Here is a 22,574-nt window from a genome sequence, read left to right as displayed (position 1 = left end):
AAAAGAAAAAAAACAGCTCAGAAAAATTCTCAAAAATAGTCACTAGGTTGGGCTAGCTATGGAATCAGTAATGATGGTTTCCATTGGCCGAGTGAAGCATTTCTTTTAGAATGCTTGATGTCAAGTTGCTTTGATGGTCTCTTTTGAATTGATTCTTAATGCCCTGTTGTGAGAACTCAAATTTCCGGACTTGATCCGGTCTTGAAGCCCTATTTGTAGGAGTCTGACTTTCCTGAGTTTGTTGATCCAAATGACCTGTTTTTGATGTCTCCTATATTAATTACCCTGTTTGTCTAAATTACAGACCCGGAGCCAAAGATGTTTTAAATTAGACAATGTTCTTTCTGGGACCCAGTTTCCTGACAAGGGTTATATTATAAGGACCCAGTTTATCGTGGGTTAGACTGGGTTGGTTGGACAGATTGAACCAAGTTTGGCCACCCTTAGCTGTATGCAAATGCATACAGACAAAACACATGCATGCGTACATGCGCACGTGCGTGCACACACGCATACACAAAGAGAGAGAGAGAGAGAGAGGATGGTGCCATGTTTAACACTATAGCCTTTCACTTCTCTTCATGCATCTTATTTTAATTTTTAAAATGCAAAGATAACAGGGAAAAGAAACAATTACTTCTTACAAGTATAGTTGAGGCATAACTTATTTGTTATGGATATAGTTAGGTACTAGAGTCTTGAAATGGAAGACATTGGGTTCAAATTTTTCATTACCTTGCTTATGCATTGAAGAAACTTGCATTTGTTGATTATTTATCATGGTGTGTTTTCGGTCTTTTACCAGAGTAGTGGTTGTTATTACTTATATCAGGAAACATGTTAAAGGAGAAAAAGCTCCAATATGCTTTAATTCAATCTAAAAGGGAGTCTATTATTTAGTCTTCAACTTGACTTAGCAGGCACAATTCCACCACAAAAAGAAGTATTAACAATTTTAATTTGTGATTATTTTTGCAGTGGAAAGACTAGCATTTGAAGATTTCTTTAACCACAAGTTCATGGCACCAAGGTTTATGTTAAACTTCATGTTTTTGTGTATTAAATTGTGATGATAATGAGAGGAAGTTTGCTTGTCTTTGTTAAAAGGACTAAAATTATGAAGTTCCTAAATCTATTTGATATCTGTAGAAAAACTTCAATAAAAAGATTTTGACGGCCTAATGTTGATATGTAGGATAAGTGGAACTGCTATAGAGTCACAAAATACTGCAGATGTTAACTTAGGGGATAGTGATCCATCAAATTCTTCAAATGTCCATGCCATGAAGACTGGAAGCGTGGACCAAGGGCTTTCATTTACAAATACTTCAAAAGGTGAGGTTTCAAGCTTGCTCGGAGGTTGTTTATTGCTGACTGGTCTAATCTCAAGTAATTGTTCAGTCACCGACTCGTTCGACTCTATTGAACAAGAATATGTTCTTGTTCAAGCTCATTTTACTTCTATGGAGGCCTTACTTTCTTCACTTGAGACATCCTTGCAAGATAATTCAACAACTAGACCTCCTAGTTACAGACCAAAGACGACCGGCAGGGGTACTACTGGCCTGATGCAAACTGGAGAGCTAGTCATTAGTTCTATTTCTGGTGTGGGGAGTATGGGGAGTGATGTTTCTGCTCCGTTTTCAGCATCACAGGCATCCACTGCATCAGAAGATGTGCAGGATTCGTCATCATTGCATCCTTCCGCTAGGCTTCAGCTTCTAAGTCAGTATGTAAATGCCCTCACAGAATTAGCACAAGAAAAGGTATGCAAGTTCTAATTGAAGTTGCATTATTTAATTTCTGCTGGAATGCTCTGCAATTACTGGAAGTTTTGAAATCATGATAGCTGAGGTTGTATCAATTGCCAGTTATCAATTACCTGGAAATTTCGCTATTTATTTTGTTGGATTTATATGTGGAATAGTGTTGTGCTGTGGCATGGAGCCTATGTGTATGTAAAACTGACCAATGAGCATGAAAACACACCATTCATGTTTGTATACATAGATTTTAGGCGCTCAATCTGCATACAAACTCATACAGGAAATAAAACAGGACATCTAGGAGCAAAGTACTAAAAATTTGTATGTTATAGTTTGTATACATGATGATAAGATATTATCTTGATCATGCTTTCTCAAACAAGTTTTTAAATCCCGTGGGATAAATGTATCCCGGTTTCTCCGTGGAACAGAATGCCCTGCTATCCTGTCTCATCTCGACAATAATCCTAATCATGTATCTTGATAGATGTCCTCAGTCTCTTTTTCCTTCTTTCGTTTCTTTCTTTTTTCCTTCTTTTTTCCTTTCCTTTTTCTTTCTTTTTCTTGTTTTCTTCTTTCCTTTCATGTTTTTCTTTTGATCATCTTTCCTTCATTTCTTTCGTTCCTCTTTTTTCTCTCTCGCATGGATGGGTTTTGGAGTCCTAAATCTATTTTGATCTTATTTTTTTATAGGAATGGAATAGGACAGTCAGGACGCCCCCATTCTGTTGGGATGTAAAACCTTGCTTTCAAACATATGTGTGGAAAAAGAGCCATAAAAGATAATGTTTTTGTAGAAAAAGAGTTGTAAAAGATAATATTTTTATTTCTCATAATCAACTTCATGAATACAGCTCTTTAAATAGACTAAAATGGAATAGCTACTATGGTAGCTTTACAATTGTATCCATACACATATAGAAGCTAAACAATTGTATCTAATAATAGGATAAATTTGATCCTGGAATCTATAATAATCACTACCATAATAGCTATGATATTTATGACCATAATAGCAATGATATTCTGATCATAATAGCCATGATATCTGAACTTGAAATCTTTGAGGTCATACTTATCATAGTAGTCATAATCTTGATAACTCATTATGATATTCACTCATCTTCCAACACTCCCCCCTCAAGTTAGTGCGTAGATGTCAAGTAAGCCCAACTTGCCAATGAGAAAATTGAAAAGATGAGGAAGTCCTTTGGTAAATAAGTCAGTTGCTTGTTGTGAAGTGAGAACAAACGGCATACGAATAACTCTAGCTTCAAACTTCTTGATAAAGTGCTGTTCAACCTCCACATGTTTGGTGCGGTCATGCTAAACTGGATTATGGGCAATACTGGTTGCAGCCTTATTATTGCAGTACAACTTCATAGAAAAAATTATGGAAAGATATAATTCATCCAGAATTCGTTGCAGCCAAAGTAACTTACAAACACCATTTGCCATGGCTTTATATTCGGCTTCAGCATTGCTCCTAGATACAACATTCTGCCTCTTGCTCCAAGTAATCAGTTTTTTTCAAACATAAGTACAGTAATCAGTGGTGGATTTCTGGTCGGTTGAAGAACCTGCCCAATTAGCATATGTAAAAGCCTCTATATTCCTCTAAGAATATTTCTAAAAAAACAAACCCTTTCCAGGAGAACTCTTCAAGTACCGCAAGTTCCTATAAACCACATCAAGATATACTTTCTGAGGAGAATGCATAAACTGACTTACTCTACTCACAGCAAATGCAATGTCAGGTCTTGTGTGAGATAAGTAAATCAGCTTCCCCATTAGTCTCTGATATCTCGAAGTGTCAACTGCCTCGTCTTTTTCATTTTCCCCAATTTGACATTAGAGTCAATGGGACTATCTGCAGGTTTACACCCACTCATTCCAGTTTCTTTGAAGAGATCAAGAATGTACTTCCTCTGATTCACAACTAACCCTTCTTAGAGCGAGCAACTTCCATTCCAAGAAAATATTTGACCGGTCTCAAGTTTTTGATTTCAAACTTCTTATTAGCCAAGCTACTCTTCAATCGTTCTATCTCAGCAACATCATTACCAGTTAGGATGATATCATCCACATACACAATGAGAACAGTAATCTTCTTGCTCTCTCCATGCTTATAGAATATAGTATGGTTTGATTGTGCTTGGCAATATCCCTGATTCTTCACCGATCTGGTGAATTTGTCGAACCAGGCTCTTGGAGATTGTTTAAGGCCATATAAAGACTTCTTGAGTCTACAATCTCGGGACCTAAACTCTGTAGCAAAGTCAGGAGGTGCAGCCATATAAACTCTCTTCCAAATCCCCATTCAAGAATGTATTTTTAATGTTCAGTTGCTGTAATGGCCAATCGAGGTTAACAGCTAATGAGAACAACACCCTAATAGTGTTTAGTTTGGCCACAGGTGCAAAACTCTTCATATAGCCAATACCATAGGTTTGTGTAAACCCCTTTGCCACTAATCTCGTCTTGTATCTTTCAAGAGAGCCATCAGATTTGTATTTAACAGTGAACACCCACTTACATCCCACTGTCTTCTTCCCTCTAGAAAGATCCACTACTTTTCAAGTTCTGTTCTTCTCAAGTGCTCGCATCTCTTCTAACACAGCTTTCCTCCACTCTGAAATTCATAGAGCATCCTACATAGTTGGAATTTTCACAAGAGAAAGGTGAGAGGAAAAAGCTGAAAAAGATGGTGATAGATTAGTATAAGACACATATTTGGATATTGGGTACTTAGTACATGTTTTAATACTCTTACAACAGCAATGGGAAGATTTAATTCATTGTGTACAATTGGGGAATTAGAATTGGAATCAAAATTGGAATTAGAATTACCTGAAGAATCTCGATCCAACTCTGGTTCAGACTCATGACTATGAAGAGAAGTCTCGGACTTCTTTTTTGAAGAATATCCTTTCTAGAGTAGACTTTTTCAAAGCACCTGTCTAGGATTGCTTCTTTTTCATTCTGATCATGAATATGTGGTGGGACCACAAGTGAACCTTCATGTTCTTCATTATTTAAAATATTTGAAGGATTTTTATCAATGTTTGTTGCAGAATTTTCACTTTCAGTATCATTTTGCTGGTTTGGATTTTCATTTTCAGCAACAATTTTATTCTCGGATGCAAGTGTAGGGACATCCACACGATGGGGAACAAATGAAAAAATGAATTCATTTTCAAATATGCTATAATTTTTCATATCTTCTTTCTTCCTGAAGATGAGAGTTAAAATATAGAGTTTGTTCAAAAAAAGAGACATTCATTGTTATAATTTTTTTTTTTGAAATGGGGTCAGCATTTATATTGTTTTTGGGTAGGTGCATATCCCATAAATACACAATGGCCCTCGGATTAAGTTTTCCACAATTTTGGTCATAATTATGGACATAAATCGTGCAACCAAACTGTCGAATAGGGAGACCAGAGGGCATTCGAGCATTAGAAAAAACTTTTGTGAAAACATGCAAGGGAGTTTTAAAATTCAAAATCTTTGAGGGCATGCGATTAATGAGATGCGTGGCTGTAAGAATTTCTTTACCCCAAAGATAGTTAGGAACATTAGTTGCAAAAAGAAGGGTTCTAGCAATTTTCAAAAGGTGTCTATTTTTTTTTCTATAATCTTATTTTGTTGCGGGGTATTAGTATAAGAATTTTGATGAACAATATCCTTTTTCAAGAAAAATTATCCTAAAGTTGAATTAAAAAATTTTCTGCCATTGTCACTCTGAATTTTTTTTTTGTTAAATTAGGTATGAACCATAGAGTAAAAATTTTAGCAATTTCAGATTTTTTTCTTTTATAGGTACACCCAACTAATTCTAGTATGGTCATCAATGAAAGACACCATTTTTTTTCTGAAACTATAAGAATCCTTGAGGGTTCCCACACGTCACCGTGAACTAATGAAAAAGGTTGTGTTGGTCTATATGGTTGTGAGGGAAAAATAGTCCTATGTAATTTTGCCAATGTGCAAATTTCACATTTAAATGAAGATGGATCTTTATTCAAAAATAAATTTGGATACAAATATTTTAAATAGTGAAAACTCAGATAGCTTAATCTATAGTGTCACAACATTATTTCATGATCAATAGAAAAAGAAACAGACTCTAAATAGATACCCCAAACAAGTCTACCAGATTGTGATCCATCTTCAAGGAAATAGTCCTTTTTCTCTAGCAATACTAATCGTCCTCTCTGTTGCCAGATCTTGAAATTCACAAGTAAGAATGGTGAAAATTAGCACGACAATTCAGATCATAGGTAAGTTTACTGATAGACAATAAATTACAGGATAATTTGGGAACATGAAGGACATTATGGAGGGTCAGTGTAGGTGAGACTATGATCGAACCCTTTCCGACAATTGTCAAAAAAGATCCATCAGCAATCTTGATTTTTTTTTATTGCCTGCACAGGGACTATAAGATGAAAACAATTGAGAGCAACTAGTCATATAATCTGTTGCCTCAGAGTCAATAATCCAAGGATTCTGAAAATCAAGGGAGGTATTGAATGACTCAATAGAGTTATCTTGGTGGGCTAGAGAACAAAAAGTGATGGAAAATTATGAAGATTTAAACAACCAATATAGTTGCTCCAGTTGTTCTTTCGTGAAGTTGGTCGAGTCAGATTCGACTGATTGCTCTTGAGTATTATTTGTGGTTGTTTGAAGAGCTCTCCCATTGAGCTTCTTCTTCTAGTTAGGAGGCTTGTCGTAAAGGTGCCAGTAAGTCTCCCGAGTATGCCCCGGCTTCCTACAATGATTACATCATGGCCGCTTTTTCTTTTCTCCTTCCGCCTTTGATTTTTGGGTTGCAAGGGCTGAACTTTCAACTCCAAGAGTAACAAGAGACGAGGATGAATGAAGTATAACCTTCTTCCGGCTCTCTTCTAGTTCGATCTCAGAGAACACTTCCCTAATAGAGGGCAGTGGCTTCCCACTCAAGATTCTTTCCATTGCCTCATCAAATTCTTGATTCACACTAGCCAAGAACATACACATCCTATCAGCATCTTCACCTTTTTTGTGCCTTGTATATTCCTTGGGATCCTTTAATTCAACTGTGTGATATAGGTTCAACTCCTACCACGGTGTTACAATCTCATTATAATAGGTGGTAACATCTCGATCTCTCTATGTCGATTGCCGTAGCTTGGACTTCAACTCGAAGATTTGAGAATAATTTTTTCGATCAGAATGTCTCCTTAACAGCATCCCAGATTTTTTTTGCTGTGGATAGAAATAGATAGGTCTTTGTAATGGCCGGCTCCATGGAATTGAAGAGTCATGCCATAACCACTGCGTTCTCCATCGTCTAAGTCTGAAAATTGGGATCAGTTTCAGTGGGCTCTTTGACACTGCCCATCAGATATCCAAACTTTGCTCGACTTTTCATGGCCAACTTGATCGATTGCGATCATTCCAAGTAATTTGTACTATTCAGTTTTGTATGAATGATAAGTGGAAGAGTAGATCCAGCGGAATAATCTATCCCGGGAGGTGTGCCGGTGACAGTATTACTCTCTATTGTGGCTCCGGATGAGGAGTCTCCTTTGTCTCCGATTGATCCTGTCATCGCTGTCTTCACCATCTTAAATCAAAAAATATTGCTGAACCAAGATCTGATTGTAACAAAAAAAATAGATCGAAGATGATCAGTAGCAAAATAGGAATCAATAGAGGCTGGACAGTGGCTGGCCGGTAGCAAAGGAACCTCTTTTAGGGATTTTCGGTGGTGGCAAGACCTATAGCAGGTCTGAACGGTGGCAGCAGAGGATTTTCTAACCCTGATCGGCAGCGGCTGGTGATGTTCTAGCCCTGGCTGACGGTGGTTGGGCATTTTTTAGAGTGGCCGGCGGCTATGGTGGAGCACGGCTAGAGTTGGTCGGCTCTGATACTATGTAGAAAAAGAGTCGTAAAAGATAATATTTTTGTGAAAAAAGAGCCGTAAAAGATAATATTTTTATTTTTCATAATCAATTTCATGAATACAATTCTTTAAATAGATTAAAATGGAATAGCTACTATGGTAGCTTTACAATTGTATCCACACACATATGGAAGCTAAACAATTATGTCTAACAATAGGGTAAATTTGATTTTGGAATCTATAATAATCATTACTATAATAGCTATGATATTTATGACCATAATAGCCAAGATATTCTAACCATAATAGCTATGATATTTGACTTTGGAATCCTTGAGGTCATACTTACCATAGTAGTTATAATCTTGACAACTCATTATGATATTCACTCATCTTCCAACGATATGTTTATACACCAACAGTTTGTTGCAAGAGATTCAAAGCCAACCATAGATGAACAATTTATCCACTGACAGGAAGGAGTAAAACAACAAAGTACAACCACGACAGATGAATCTAGCTATAGAGCAGCCTAGTTGTGAGTCCCAGGATAAGCCAAGATGATGAAGCATAAGCATGAAGAGATGGTCATAAGCAAGGTTTGCTGTATTGGTCGATACAGTATCAGGCATACTATATCGATGCTCGGTACGCCAAGCTATACCATACTGAACTGTGTATTGATATTGTAATAGGATGGTACCGGTACGGGATTTCATATGGGATAGTGAACATCGGTCATAATCACAATAATAAACTAATGTTGATGAAAGAGACAAATAACGTGCAATCTCTCTATGAGTTGGGATGGCATTAAAGAGTGAAGTCAAATTACTGACCAAAAAGTAACTATGTGGTGATGAAGAAAGCTAGATAGGTATTGTAGCAAATGAATGCAAAACATGTAGCAAGCCTCAGGTTGCAGCAGTAACAGCTAGAAGCCTGTAATGAAATGGTGACATTGGTAAAATAAAAAAAAAAAAAAAAACCAGTAAGATTGCTTGGCTGTGGGATGAGGTGGTTGGGAATTATCAAACAACAGATCATCTTGGCTTATGAAGATGATGGCAAACAACTAATGCCAAAAGTCTACATGTAGATGATGATGACTGAAACATGCTCCCCACACCAAGCATGTCAATGAAGGTGGCTGGTCTGTATGGAATTCGCATAGCAAGGGAATCCTCTTGGATGCTAATTCTGATACAGACAGGCTGCAAATAGACACCAAGCATGATGAGAGGGCAACTTTCAATGTAGGCATCCTAAAATTATAAGGTAGGTCCACAGAACGAGTGGTGCCAAAAGTTGATATGCAATTAATAGAAATTGTTGATGGTTGGTGAGGGAGACAATCTGATGCACAATGCTTGGCTCAGGCATGGTAAAATAACAGAGTCATTATGAAGAGTGAAGGGGTGGTAAGGGAAACAAAGTTGTGAATTAGGAGTTAGAAAGCCAAATGAGAAGGCTAGATAAATTGGCAGCATTGGCATCTTACATAAGCGTGTTAAATTACATTCCAACTATTTGGGATGGTCGTGGATGCAGAGGGACGATATACATGAATGAAGGGTGAACATGGAGTCAAAGGTTGGAATAAATGAACATAATGTGTCAGTGAAAATGTAGGGCAACATTGGGCACTTGCATAAGTATGTGCAACCAGTGAAACCCAAATAAGCATAAAAGCAAAACCCATAAGAAAGAAGAAAAGCTGTGAGTCATATAATGCTGGTTCTGTAATGGTCGAGATAGCAGATGCAAGTGAGTTGGCATTGCAGACCAGATGGATGGTGATGACTTGAGGTTTGATATAGATGTTGGGTCCTATAGAAGAATGCACATTCCCAGCCCATCTAAGTAGTTAAGGAAGGGTATTGTGAAACTATCTAGCTATGAAGAAGGTACCCAGTACCAGCTACCACATGCCAACCCTGGGAAGCCAGAGGTTTTATTGCTGAAAAAGTCCTTAAAGATGGGTCATAACTATCTCACTTTAGCAAGATCAGGTGGACCTATACTTCGACAAAGATAGTTGTGTTTCCTTTTTGCTCTATTTTTTTTCGTAAAAATTAGTAATCCTTGGAAAACATGCAGCCGGAGGAGGAGAGGAGCTAAGGTAGCATGGATGGAAGTTGTGAGAAAAGATAAGGAAAAGCTTGAAACAGTATTAGAGGGAGCCCTAAATTGGAATTCTTGGTGAATGAGGACTCAGAGCTAATCCCAAGTAGTTACAATGAGGATTGATGGTTATATGTATGGGTCACTGTTCTTTCTTAATGATAATGAGTGCTCATAAATTTTTTAAACACAGTGCTCACCGGTTTTTAAGTTCCCTTTAGTGCCACCTTTGCAGTCATGGCACAGCATGGCAGTAGGATTTTTAACAAGCTATCTTAGTCCGGACACACACACTTCATCCGGCAAACCTGTCATATAAAATAGAAAACTGGACATTCTACTATATGGATACAGTTCTTTCCTATTCACTAGCATAACCTGGAAATGAATGTCTGCTTTAAAAAAAAATGTATCTGATGATGACTTCTGTGATGGTTACAGCTTCATGCAGGATTGCATCTGGAATCATTTTCACTTGAACTTGTAACTTTAGCTGTATGGAAGGAAGTCCTACACATATGTAGTTCATGGATGGCCTCCACAGCTGAGGCAGATGTTCTGAATACTTCTTCTGCTAATGAGAATCCATCCTATCAAAAAGAGATCATGTCTCTGAACATAGCAGAGGGAGTGGATTTCATGAAGCCATCATCTGTTTGCTCTTGGGCACAGAAGGGGTTTGTTGTTGCATGTGATCGAGCTGAAAAGATTTCTAATAGTTTGCGGGACATAGGTGGTTTAGCCAATGTTTATGATATTACCGCCATTCATTAGTGTATTAAACAATTTCAATTTACAGATTTTCATTTTAAGAACCACCATGTGTTTCAGGTGATGTGGAGATGCCAGATCCGATGGAGATTATATTTCAAACAGCTTTAGCAGCTGGAAAAAGTGGTGCTGTAAGTAATCACTTTCTTCCTTTACTGTTTAATCATATTTATTAGCAACATTGAAATGCAAAGCCAGCTGATATATTAAAGGATTTCATGAGTACTGGAGTGTTATACTACAAATGACTCCTTGTTTTCATTTCACCAATAGTCTTTTGCTTGTCGGCCATGATGTAGGATCAGTCTCGAACAAGCAGCTATCTGAGAAGTTTCCCATATTGTTTTGTCATCTTTTTCTTGCATAAGGTTTAAGTGATTATGTTACTAATTTAAACTTCCTAAACAATAATCAATATCTGAGTGGTTTAGATATCACAAATTCGTTTGCTTCAAATGCCTTTACGTGAAATTTACATGATTGAATGGTAACTTATGATTATAGGAAGCCTGCTATAACAAACAGGAATATCTGCCACATATTTTAAAAAAACATAAATAGATTGCTCTGGTTATAATGAAATTGTGCCACCTGCTTTGGAATGTAATCAGGTTGTCAATTTGATTACTTCCCACTGTGATACTTCTGAAAAATCCATTGTCAGACTTTGAAATTTGCTTTCTTGGTTGACTAACTCATAGGACACCTGATCTTTAGTTTTAGTATATCGATTCTCATTATTAAATACTTCTCATTCTTACTATATTATTTTGAAAAGAACTATGAAGTTAATGGAGGTTCTATCTCACCCACTCACAAAATAGTCATAAGAACATCATGAAATGCAATTTCTAGACCTGTCTAAAGAGGCCTAGAGGTGGGAAGCATGTGCTGGTCCGAGAGCCAGATTCTAGATCAGGTATGATGTGGATGGACTCATGGGGCAGACTCTGGCTTTTGAGCAAACAATGTTGTAACATCTTGACAGGAATGTTTGAGACTATAGTGGCATGACCTCGCCCCTTTTCCAATGTAGTTTAACATCCTTGTCTGTTTGTAGACCTTGGCTGGTTGGCCAACTAAATCTAGGAAATTGCAACCTCAGGCCTACTCAAAAAAAAAAAAAAACTGAGATTCATCTTGATACATTTTTATCTTCTTGTTTTTCCTTCTTGCTCTGACTCCCAGTTGTACAGTAGATAAAAAGGTTTTGCCATTTATACCTGTTAATTCTATCTTCTCACCATCACTATTTACTAGTTTAATGTACTTTATTCTCAGGTGGATGAAGTTATGAGAGACTGGAGGAGAGCAGTTGCATCATACTCAAGAGCAATCACGTTGCTTACGTTTATTATGGTGGAAGCAATATCACTACCATTAAATCCACCATTTTCACTCTCTCCTCCTGATCAGCAACGGATCCACAGATACGTCATCAATTTGAGAAGTCATATAAACATGCCTCGTGTGGCAGAAAGAACTCACTGACAAACTAATGAATCTTCCAATGATTACGACTCAAGTGACTGCCCATGGTATTACTTACTGAGGAAACCCATCATCTTGGATCATCTCTAATCACAAAGCCTGTCATTGTTTGTCAGACATTCGTATTCTAATCAGGTCTTCTTTTAGAGGTGACAAAGCTCATTCATGGGTAGTGGAGGTCCGTCAAATTTTGGTTACAAAGCTGCTCATATGGAAATGAATGTACATAATCTGTCTTTATCTTGATAGGTTGTGCAAAAAAACTAGAAACTGTACAGATAAGTCGCCATCAATATCAAGTTGAAATTTAGTTTATTATTATTGTTGAACACTTGGTCTGGTAAAGTTTCTACTGGTGGGTGCTATTTAGATGTTCATTCCGGTTTCTGGTTCATATCATGTTTGGATCTGATTACTAACATGAGTTGAATCAGTTTTTTCTGCTCTTCTCAAAGGCAATTCAAGCAGGCTTCGGCACTATCAGATTGTGTTATCTCAACACAGGCATGGTGAATTTATGTTTCTGGTCCTGAATGGCGTGTCTATGCATGATAGAGCCCTCTGAAAGGTGTTACTCTTGGTATGTTCCCTTGTAATTTCAGATGGTGTTGCTCTTGACACATTCCCAATGTTCAAAGCTTCCATCATTACTTGCTTTATCAGTTGTTTTGTGCTGATTTCTGCCTCTGAAGTTACGTATCTGTTATAGTTTAAAAGTCTGACAAATCTTACTGAAGGATCGTGAACATTTGGCAAGACCACTTATTGTTATAAAAAAAAAAAGATGTACAATATTTATCCTGTAGTTAGATTTTCTAGAGATATCAGTATATATGGATTTCAAAATTTTTTAAATTTAAAATATAATAAAAAAATTAAATTAAAATATTTTTAATCTAAGTATGTATTCATCGTATGAAAGTACTTATGGATCTAATTCATATGCTAAAATTAATATAAACTGATTTTAGAATGGATAAAGAAAAATCTGTAATTAATTCACATGTCTGAATCATTTTTTTTTTGCTTCAAATTTGTAACTGGAGTTGAATCCAATTCAATCCGTGGATCTGAGGATGATCAAGCTCTAAATCAGTAACACAAGCATCCTACCTCTACAGGTATCTATAAATCGATTTTAATTGTTTTCTGTTGGATTCTGATTGTTTGAACCAAAGGCTTGAATAGGTTTGATTAAGCAATTTTTTTTGATATTTTTTTTTTTGATTTTTGAAAAAGTCAAGAATTTTTTTTGATTCCTCAACTAATCAAGAATAACAACAAACAAGAAGTGGTTGTAATTAACTCCCATCAATTTGAGAGGAAGAGGATGAAACTAGCACCAACTTGACGCCAATCTTTTGACACCAAGGAGGGATGCCGCCCACCTCTCTTCTAGCTCTAAGAGGGATGTCTAGAGAGAGAGAGGGCATGGGCTAGAGAGAGAAGAGGAGGCGCGGGCATAGTAATAGGTGGCGGCAAGGGATGGGAGATAATGAGAGGTAAGATTAGGGTCTTTTAAATAGACATCATAAAGATATTCTAATCAAATTAGGATTCTTCCTCTTAATCATATTTGAAGTCTTAGTCATAATATACTTGGATTAAGTAAATGGGGTGCCATCTATAATTTATCCATGCCCACATCCAGGCATCCCATCATATGGGATTCAATTAAAGATTCTCAAATCAGTCCATATGGTTTCATAAATTTACTTCAAAAATTTTTGATCAAATCAAGATGAATAAAATCAAGAAATTCTTTCTTGATTTAATTCAAGCCGTAAATTAAGCATTCAACCATTGGAGGTCATTGAATCAAATTCAATTAAGTTCAAATCAAGTATAGAAATTGGCTAAAAACTTATCACATAAGCAAACCAACTCTAAGAGAAATTGGGTTTATCCAGATGCTAGCAAGATTAATATGAATCTAATAGAATTTTTTTAAATTCATATAAATTGGTGCTTCATAAGTTCAATTATAACTATTCAAGGCCATCTCTTTTTATGTGTGACCCCATAGGTTCAATTCTGTTTGGTAGTGAGACATACCATGATCTTTTTTTAGATATCACTGAAATCTCTTTCAGTGGATTGAATCAGTATCACTCTAATTCGACAAGGATCATTGATCTAAAATAATCTTATTGAGCTCTCACAATTCACCAGTGATATCTGGTAATATGTAGTGATAATCCAGTAGAATCAAAATAGAACCTCTAGGTGTGGTTAATGTATGATATAGTCCCTCTATCGTGAGTCCTGACTAGATGATAGGTCATAGATAAATCGTCAAATCTTATCATCAGTCATATGATAGATCCGATTAGCTCAAGTCGAATAGTGATTTCAAATAAATTTTTTTTCATTAATCACAGCCATAGACTTGTAGACTCGGCTTTTCAAATCTCATAGGACTACTTTTCTCTATCAAGATCGATAGATTCCATCTAGATGTACACTTTATTCACACAACTCAAGTAACTGAAGCCAACATCCACTACAAAAACTCATGATTGAGTCAATGCTTATGTGTAGTCAAACTACAGTAGTCTTACTGTAACTGTGACATCGCAGGTCAAAGAATTAGTCACATAACTACAGCATCGAGATGATCATTGATTATTGGATAAAAATTCATTTGATCTTTCATATGATCACGCTCAGTACTAGTTATTCTCTAACAACTATCTGCACTTGCCGTTTAGTGTCTCTATACCGTAGACTAGAGACTTATATACCTCGAAGGAAGCGAATCGTACACTAGTCTATTTGGATCGATTACCATCTCCATGACTATCCCATGATCGGAAGTAATTTAGGAATTGATCATACATGACTTTAATTCTCAACACTTGAGAATATATATTGTAACATCAATTTCAAGAATGATTCAAGATCACATAACACTTGAATGAAAAAAGAAAACTTATCCTTTATTGATTAAATTAATAGTTTAAGTATAATTTGTGTCATGGAATGAACAATGTGTCAATGGATCTGCCATATTATCCGTGGAGTCTACTCTTCATACCTTGACATATTATTTCTTGAGATAGTCGCATATAATATGGAACCATCGTTTAATGTGCTTTGATTTCTGATGAGACCAGGACTTCTTAGTAAGTGCTATGGTTTTATTGTTGTCGCAATACAGTGATTTGGCATCTGATGTCATTGTACCAAGTTCCATGGCAAATTTTTTGAACTAAAAATCTTCTTTTACAGCATCCAAAGTAGTGACATACTCAGCCTCTATGGTCGAATCTGCAATGATGCTCCTTTTGGAATACTGTCAGCTGACTGCACCATCATTACAAATGAACACATACCTCAATATAGACTTTCTATCATCGGGATCCAACATGAAGTCCAAATCTGTATAACCCTCAATCTGCAATTCAGGTGCTCCTTCAAAGATCAAGATCAAATCTTTAGTCTTTCATAAGTACTTAAGGATGTTCTTCACAGCTATCTAATGGTCATTATGTGGATTCGACTAATACCTGCTCGTGATACTCACAGCAAGGATAATATCAGATCAAATACATAGTGTGGCGTATATGAGGCTCCCTATCATCGAAACATAAGAGATCCTTCTCATGCACTCGATCTCCTTAGAGGTGGTCGGACACATCATTTTGAAGAGCCGAATACTATACTTAAGGGGTAGCAAACCTCTTTTGGAGTTTTTTATGCGGAACTGCTTCAGCATTTTCTCTATGTACAGCTTTTGTGCAGGCCAAGCATCATTTTAGATCTATCTATATAGATCTTTATCCCAAGAATATAGAAAGCTTCTTCTAAGTCTTTCATGGAGAATTTCTTAGACAATCAAGCTTTGATCGAGATCAATATGGGAATATCATTCTCAATGAGAAGGATATTGTCATGTCCCAAATCTAGGACATAACACGGCCATGCTACCGAGGGATGGAGCCCACGAGAACACGAAGCCAATCCATCATAATCATCTAAAATTCATCAAATAAAAAGATTCAATTCCATTATTCATCAAATAATCGAACCAATATTGGTTCAGAGCATCTAAATCCAAAAGCAAGTACCAACTCGAATCTCAACATTCATAAATAATTATAAATTCATAATTATAAAATAAACTAAACTTCTGCTATCAAATTTTCAAGCTTGCTATGCAGATCTTCAAGCTTGGATTCCTTTTGCCGATCCTAACCTTATTCCTCTGTTCAAACAAAAGAAAACAAAAAGAATATGAGCTACACTAGCCCAGTAAGTAGAACTTGCGCTTCTTTATCAGATCAAATATAAGTTTTTCATGATAATGCAATATTTAGAAAATAACAGGTAATACAAAATAAAGTATTTTATAGAGCATATAATGAAATAAGTTATAAACTCATCATGCATGCATAAATCATGTATATTTCACAATCATGAATCGTAAATCATTTTCATCATGTATTCATGTCATGTTTCAAAACATTGCTCACAGATATTCGTACTAAGGTCACTTTATACCCATGACAGGGCCATGTTTCTTAATCGACAGAGTTCTTAATTCATGTGCAACTTTATACCCGCTGGCAGGACCATGTTTCGTGTAGATGCTAGCTCCGGATGTCGACCTTCCCGAAGGGATTCTTCATAGCCATCTGAGAGCCTTTGAAATCATTATATCTTTTTCTTAAAGCATACATATACATAGATGGAAAAATAATGAAATTCATACTTCATAATCATGCTATTTTCATAAGACATATTCATGAAATCAATGCTCATAATAAAACACGCTTTTTCATATCACATATGTCGATCCTTATTTTATGAAAAATTATGATTTCATCAATAGCAATTCTTTGCATAAAAATATGATCATTTAAAAATAAATAAGGAGCATAAGATCTACTTACCTCATTCATCTTAGATCTTCAGACTTCATTAGAAGAATCAGCTAATCCTATTTAAAATATCAAATCATCGTCAATTTCTATTCTATGAATATAATAAGATTAAATTATAAGGAAAGAGAACTGTTGACCGGATGTGTTGGACCATCCAGATACCAGGATAATTCAGGATCTCTGATCTGAGGGTCAGATTCAAATGACTTGATCAAGAAATTGTGAAGCACAGATTAGATCAAGATCAATCAATAGAGTTCATTAATAATGAATTTGAAAGATACTTGATATGATCAAATGAGGTTGACATACAGCACGGATATCAAAATAACTTTGGATCATCTTGTTAGAGTCAATATGAACCCCTAAAAAATGAAGGCATGACTTGGTACAGGATTCATAGACCTTCTTAGAGAGAGAAAGTCAATCATGAGAGAGAAAGTAGAGAGAGAAAGTGGAGAGAGAATCTTCGTATCCTTCAAAAGTGGCAATCATGATTAAGATCATCAGAGATCATATCAGGGTGACGACTTAATATGGATTAACCATGATTGATGTTATCAATTTCGAATAAGGATCGGATCGGGATCCAATTCTACTGCATGAATTTCGGAGCAGTCTCAGATTATTATATTTTCATCTCAAGTTTATTCTAGGGTCTGTGATACAATCAGAGAGAGAGAATGACCCTAGAGAGACACAATCCATAAAAAGAGATAAAATATCTAGAGAGAGAAAATAGGAAGAAAATCTAGAGAGAGAAAATAGAGAGAGAATTTAGAGAGAGAAAATATAGAGAAGGTAGAGAGAGAAAGTTCAATTCTAGAGAGAGAAAGACTTAGGAAAGAGAGATGAGAGAAACTTTCTCTCACATATATTTATTATTTTTTTTTCTTTTTTCTTTTCTTTTTCTTTTTCTTTTCTTTTTCTTTTTCCTTTTTCTTTTTTTTTCTTTTTCTTGTTCCCGTGGCCTTCTTTGGTCGAAACAGGGGACCTAGAGGTCCCCGTGCCTTTGACCGGCCGATCACGGCCATTCCCCGCCCGGTGGTGGCCAGCGGCAAGGGACGACCCTCCTGTGCTCGGAGACCGAAGCCGGCGGTTGGCGGTGACCGTCGGTGCCATAAAAAAAATCAGAAAAAGGGAGAGAAGATCAGGGCTTTCTTCTCCGATGAAATCCGATGGCTCCTGTCGCCGGCGGTTATGTCCACAGGCATGGGAAAGAAGGGAGAGAAGAGAGGAAGAGGAGGAAGGACTTACCACGACCTCCGATGACCTCCACCGGCGTAAAATCACGGCGAGCACGAGTCGAGGGGCCACGGCTTCAATCGAAAAAATTGAAAAAGAACTTCGATGATCGTCGGTGACTATTGTGTCCTCTCTTAGAGGAGAGGAGGGGGTTCTTATAGGGCTCGTCCTAGGGTCTTTTAATGGCCCTAGACTCCGATTCCTGATTGGAACCGGGGAAGGGGAAGACTCCGATCGGGAGTCTTCTTTCCTATTTTTTTTTTCTGGATGGGCTTTGTGGCTTTAGGCCCAGTGGGCCGGGTTATCACATTCTACCCCCCTAAAAAAAATTTCGTCCTCGAAATTTAATATACCTTCATTTTCAAATAAGTGTGGATATCTTGTCTTCATATCATCTTCAAGCTCCCATGTAGCCTCTCTCTCTTCATGATTACTCCAATGAATCTTCACATATGGAATGATGCGCCGTCTTAGAACTTGCTCTTTTTGATCAATAATTCGGAGGAAAAATTTTTCATAGGTTAAGTCTTCATGAACTTGCAATGGCTCATACTTTATCACGTTATTTGGATCAAGTACAAATTTTTTTTTTAGTAGTGAAACATGAAAGACATTGTGTACTTAGAATAAATCGATGGTAAAGCTAGTTCGTAAGCAGCATCTCCTACTCGGCTCAAAATTTCAAAAGGTCTAATATATTGCGGACTCAGCTTTCCATGTCTCCCAAACTTCATGACACTTTTTGTAGGTGATGCTTTTAGAAAAATATGATCATCGAAGTGAAATTTCAATTCTCTTCTTTTTCTATCTGTCCAACTCTTTTGTCTATCATGTACTGCTTTGAGTCTTTCCTTGATCAGATAGATTTTTTTCTCTAGCATCCTTTTTATTATCAGTAAAATCCTTCCTTATTTACAACTAACGTATTTTATAATATCTTTTGATTTAAAGGACTAATATTTCAAATCAATTCAGACCATCACGCTTTTGCTGCGCACTCTGATCTCAACTTTTGCTGCGCACTCTGATCTCAACTTACCAAATTATCTAAGTCTATCAAAAATAAAAGATATCTTTATATATTAAATCAATCAGAGATAGATCCAACTTTCAGATTTCATATACAATTTAGGATAAAATTTAAGGTTTCCTTGCCATTACTATCTCTTAGGCATAGCACATCAAAATTAAATCTTCATCTACCTTCTATGTTTGAACTTATTACATAAGCTTCACCACTCCTCAAGAATCCAATATGTCTAGAATTAATTTGAGTTAACCTTCGATTTATCTTACAATCATTTAGACAACTTTCAAACCAACTTTTCTTTGCAAAGAAATTAACATCAAAATCAGCAAAGTTATCATGTCCTTTATCCGTATAGGTTTAGCATTCTAATGTCATCAAATATACCTAACATAATATATCCATACCTCCCACTTCATTCTAGGGTCAACACTTCTCGTACTCAGGTCAACCTTGCTAATTAAAATCTAAGATATAACTCGTCAATTCTATTATAGACATCATATGCCATTTATACATAAATTTCATCATAATACCTATTGATTCGAAATCAAATTATTGAATCCTTTTTTTTTATATATCTATCATGTTCCTCATGATATTAACTTCAAGTTCAAATATCACTAAAGTCACAATCCCGAATAATGATAACCTTAAATTCAAATACCACTTAAGTCATATTCTCTAGTGATCATAATCTAAACTTTATATCATTCTATCATATCTTTAATGATCATAATCTTAAGCTCTGATATTATCCATTATACTCCACTCAGTCACATCCTATTGATCATACATAAAGTTTTGATATCACTTTATAATCTTAATGATCTTAAACTTAACCTCTGATATTATTCTATCATATCCTAATCATTTATATCATTTATATCATAATCCCCAGTGATTATAACCTAAGCTCTGATACCATAAAATGTCACGCCCCAAATCCGGGACATAACACGGCCATGCTACTGAGAGATGGAGCCCACGATAACACGAAGCCAATCCATCATAATCATCTAAAATCCATCAAATAAAAAGATTCAATTCTATTATTCATCAAATAATCGAACCAATATTGGTTCAGAGCATTTAAATCCAAAAGCAAGTACCAACCCGAATCTTAACATTCATAAATAATTATAAATTCATAATTATAAAATAAACTAAACTTCTGCTATCAAATTTTCAAGCTTGCTATGCAGATCTTTAAGCCTGGATTCTTTTTGCCGATCCTAACTTTATTTCTCTGTTCAAACAAAAGAAAACAAAAAGAATATGAGCTACACTAGCCCAGTAAGTAGAACTTGCGCTTCCTTATCGGATCAAACATAAGTTTTTTATGATAATATAATATTTAGAAAATAATAGGTAATACAAAATAAAGTATTTTATAGAGCATATAACGAAACAAGTTATAAACTCGTCATGCATGCATAAATCATGTATATTTCACAATCATGAATCGTAAATCATTTTCATCGTGTATTCATGTCATGTTTCAAAACATTGCTCACAGATATTCATGCTAAGGTCACTATTATACCCGTGACAGAGCCATGTTTCTTAATCGACAGAGTTCTTAATTTATGTGCCAATTTTATACCCACTGGCAGGGCCATGTTTCGTGTGGATGCTAGCTCCGGATGTCGATCTTTCTGAAGGAATTCATTCATAGCCATCTGAGAACCTTTAAAATCATTATATCTTTTTCTTAAAGCATACATATACATAGATAGAAAAATAATGAAATTCATGCTTCATAATCATGCTATTTTCATAAGACATATTCATGAAATCAATGCTCATAATAAAACATGCTTTTTCATATCACATATGCCGATCCTTATTTTATGAAAAATTATGATTTCATCAATAGCAATTCTTTGCATAAAAACATGATTATTTAAAAATAAATAAGGAGCATAAGATTTACTTACCTCATTCATCTTAGATCTTCAGACTTCATTAGAAGAATCAGCTAATCCTATTTAAAATATCAAATCATCATCAATTTCTATTTCATAAATATAATAAGATTAAATTATAAGGAAAGAGGACTGTTGATCGGATGTATCGGACCATCCAGATACCAGGATAATTCAGGATCTCTGATCTGAGGGTCAGATTCAAGTGACTTGATCAAGAAATTATGAAGCACAGATTAGATCAAGATCAATCAATAGAGTTCATTAATAATGAATTTGGAAGATACTTGATATGATCAAATGAGGTTGACATACAGCACGGATATCAAAATAACTTTGGATCATCTTGTTAGAGTCAATATGAATCCCTAAAAGATGAAGGCATGATTTGGTATAGGATTCATAGACCTTCTTAGAGAGAGAAAATCAATCATGAGAGAGAAAGTAGAGAGAGAAAGTGGAGAGAAAATCTTCGTATCCTTCAAAAGTGGCAATCATGATTAAGATCATTAGAGGTCATATCAGGGTGACTTAATATGGATTAACCATGATTGATGTTATCAATTTCGAATAAAGATCGGATCGAGATCCAATTCTACTGCATGAATTTCGAAGCAGTCTCAGATTATTATATTTTCATCTTAAGTTTATCCTAGGATCTGTGATACAATCAGAGAGAGAGAATGACCCTAGAGAGACACAATCTATAAAAAGAGATAAAATATCTAGAGAGAGAAAATAGAAAGAAAATTTAGAGAGAGAAAATAGAGAGAGAATTTAGAGAGAAAAAATATAGAGAGAAGGTAGAGAGAGAAAGTCTAATTTTAGAGAGAGAAAGACTTAAGAGAGAGATGAGAGAAACTTTCTCTCACATGTATTTTTTTTATTATTTTTTTCTTTTTCTTTTCTTTTTCTTTTTCTTTTCTTTTTCTTTTTCCTTTTTCTTTTCTTTTTCTTTTTCTTTTCTTTTTCTTTTTCCTTTTTCTTTTCTTTTTCTTTTTCTTTTATTTTTCTTTTTCTTTTTTCTTTTCTTTTTCCTTTTCTTATTCCCGTGGCCTTCTTTGATCGAAACAGGGGACCTAGAGGTCCCCATGCCTTTGATCGGCCGATCACGGCCATTCCCCGCCCGACGGTGGCTGGCGGCAAGAGGCGACCCTCCCGTGCTCGGAGGCCAAAGCCGGCGGTCGGCGGTGACCGTCGGTGCCATAAAAAAAATCAAAAAAAGGGAGAGAAGAACAGGGCTTTCTTCTTCGACGAAATCCGACGGCTCCTGTCGCCGGCGGTCATGTCCACAGACATGGGAAAGAAGGGAGAGAAGAGAGGAAGAGGAGGAAGGACTTACCACGGCCTCCGATGACCCCCACCGGCGTGAAATCACGGCGAGCACGAGTCGAGGGGCCGCGGCTTCAATCGGGAAAATCGGAGAAGAACTCCGGTGATCGT

The 22,574-nt window shown here is 36.1% G+C and overlaps 1 protein-coding gene across 3 annotated transcripts in view; it reads left to right on the top strand.

The window, feature by feature from the left end:
- LOC105043253 (serine/threonine-protein kinase ATG1a) overlaps positions 1-12,363 on the top strand; it is a 41,102-nt gene extending 28,739 nt beyond the window's left edge. The window contains exons 8-13 of one of the 3 annotated variants that reach the window (XM_019850285.3): positions 979-1,030; positions 1,196-1,335; positions 1,648-1,766; positions 10,225-10,516; positions 10,615-10,685; positions 11,836-12,363. In XM_019850285.3, coding sequence (XP_019705844.1) covers positions 979-1,030; positions 1,196-1,335; positions 1,648-1,766; positions 10,225-10,516; positions 10,615-10,685; positions 11,836-12,045 — 884 coding nt within the window. In that variant the 3' untranslated portion in view covers positions 12,046-12,363. Of the gene's footprint in view, positions 1-978; positions 1,031-1,195; positions 1,767-10,224; positions 10,517-10,614; positions 10,686-11,835 lie in introns of all 3 variants that reach the window. The other 2 variants (XM_073255893.1, XM_010920727.4) reach the window with 2 other exon arrangements.
- Positions 12,364-22,574: the final 10,211 nt, after the last annotated feature.

The sequence above is a fragment of the Elaeis guineensis genome, chromosome 4, assembly GCF_000442705.2.
Source record: "Elaeis guineensis isolate ETL-2024a chromosome 4, EG11, whole genome shotgun sequence".
NCBI lineage: Eukaryota > Viridiplantae > Streptophyta > Magnoliopsida > Arecales > Arecaceae > Elaeis > Elaeis guineensis.
The sequence above is the reverse complement of the archived record's forward strand: the minus strand, read 5'-3'. Positions and strand labels throughout refer to the sequence as shown.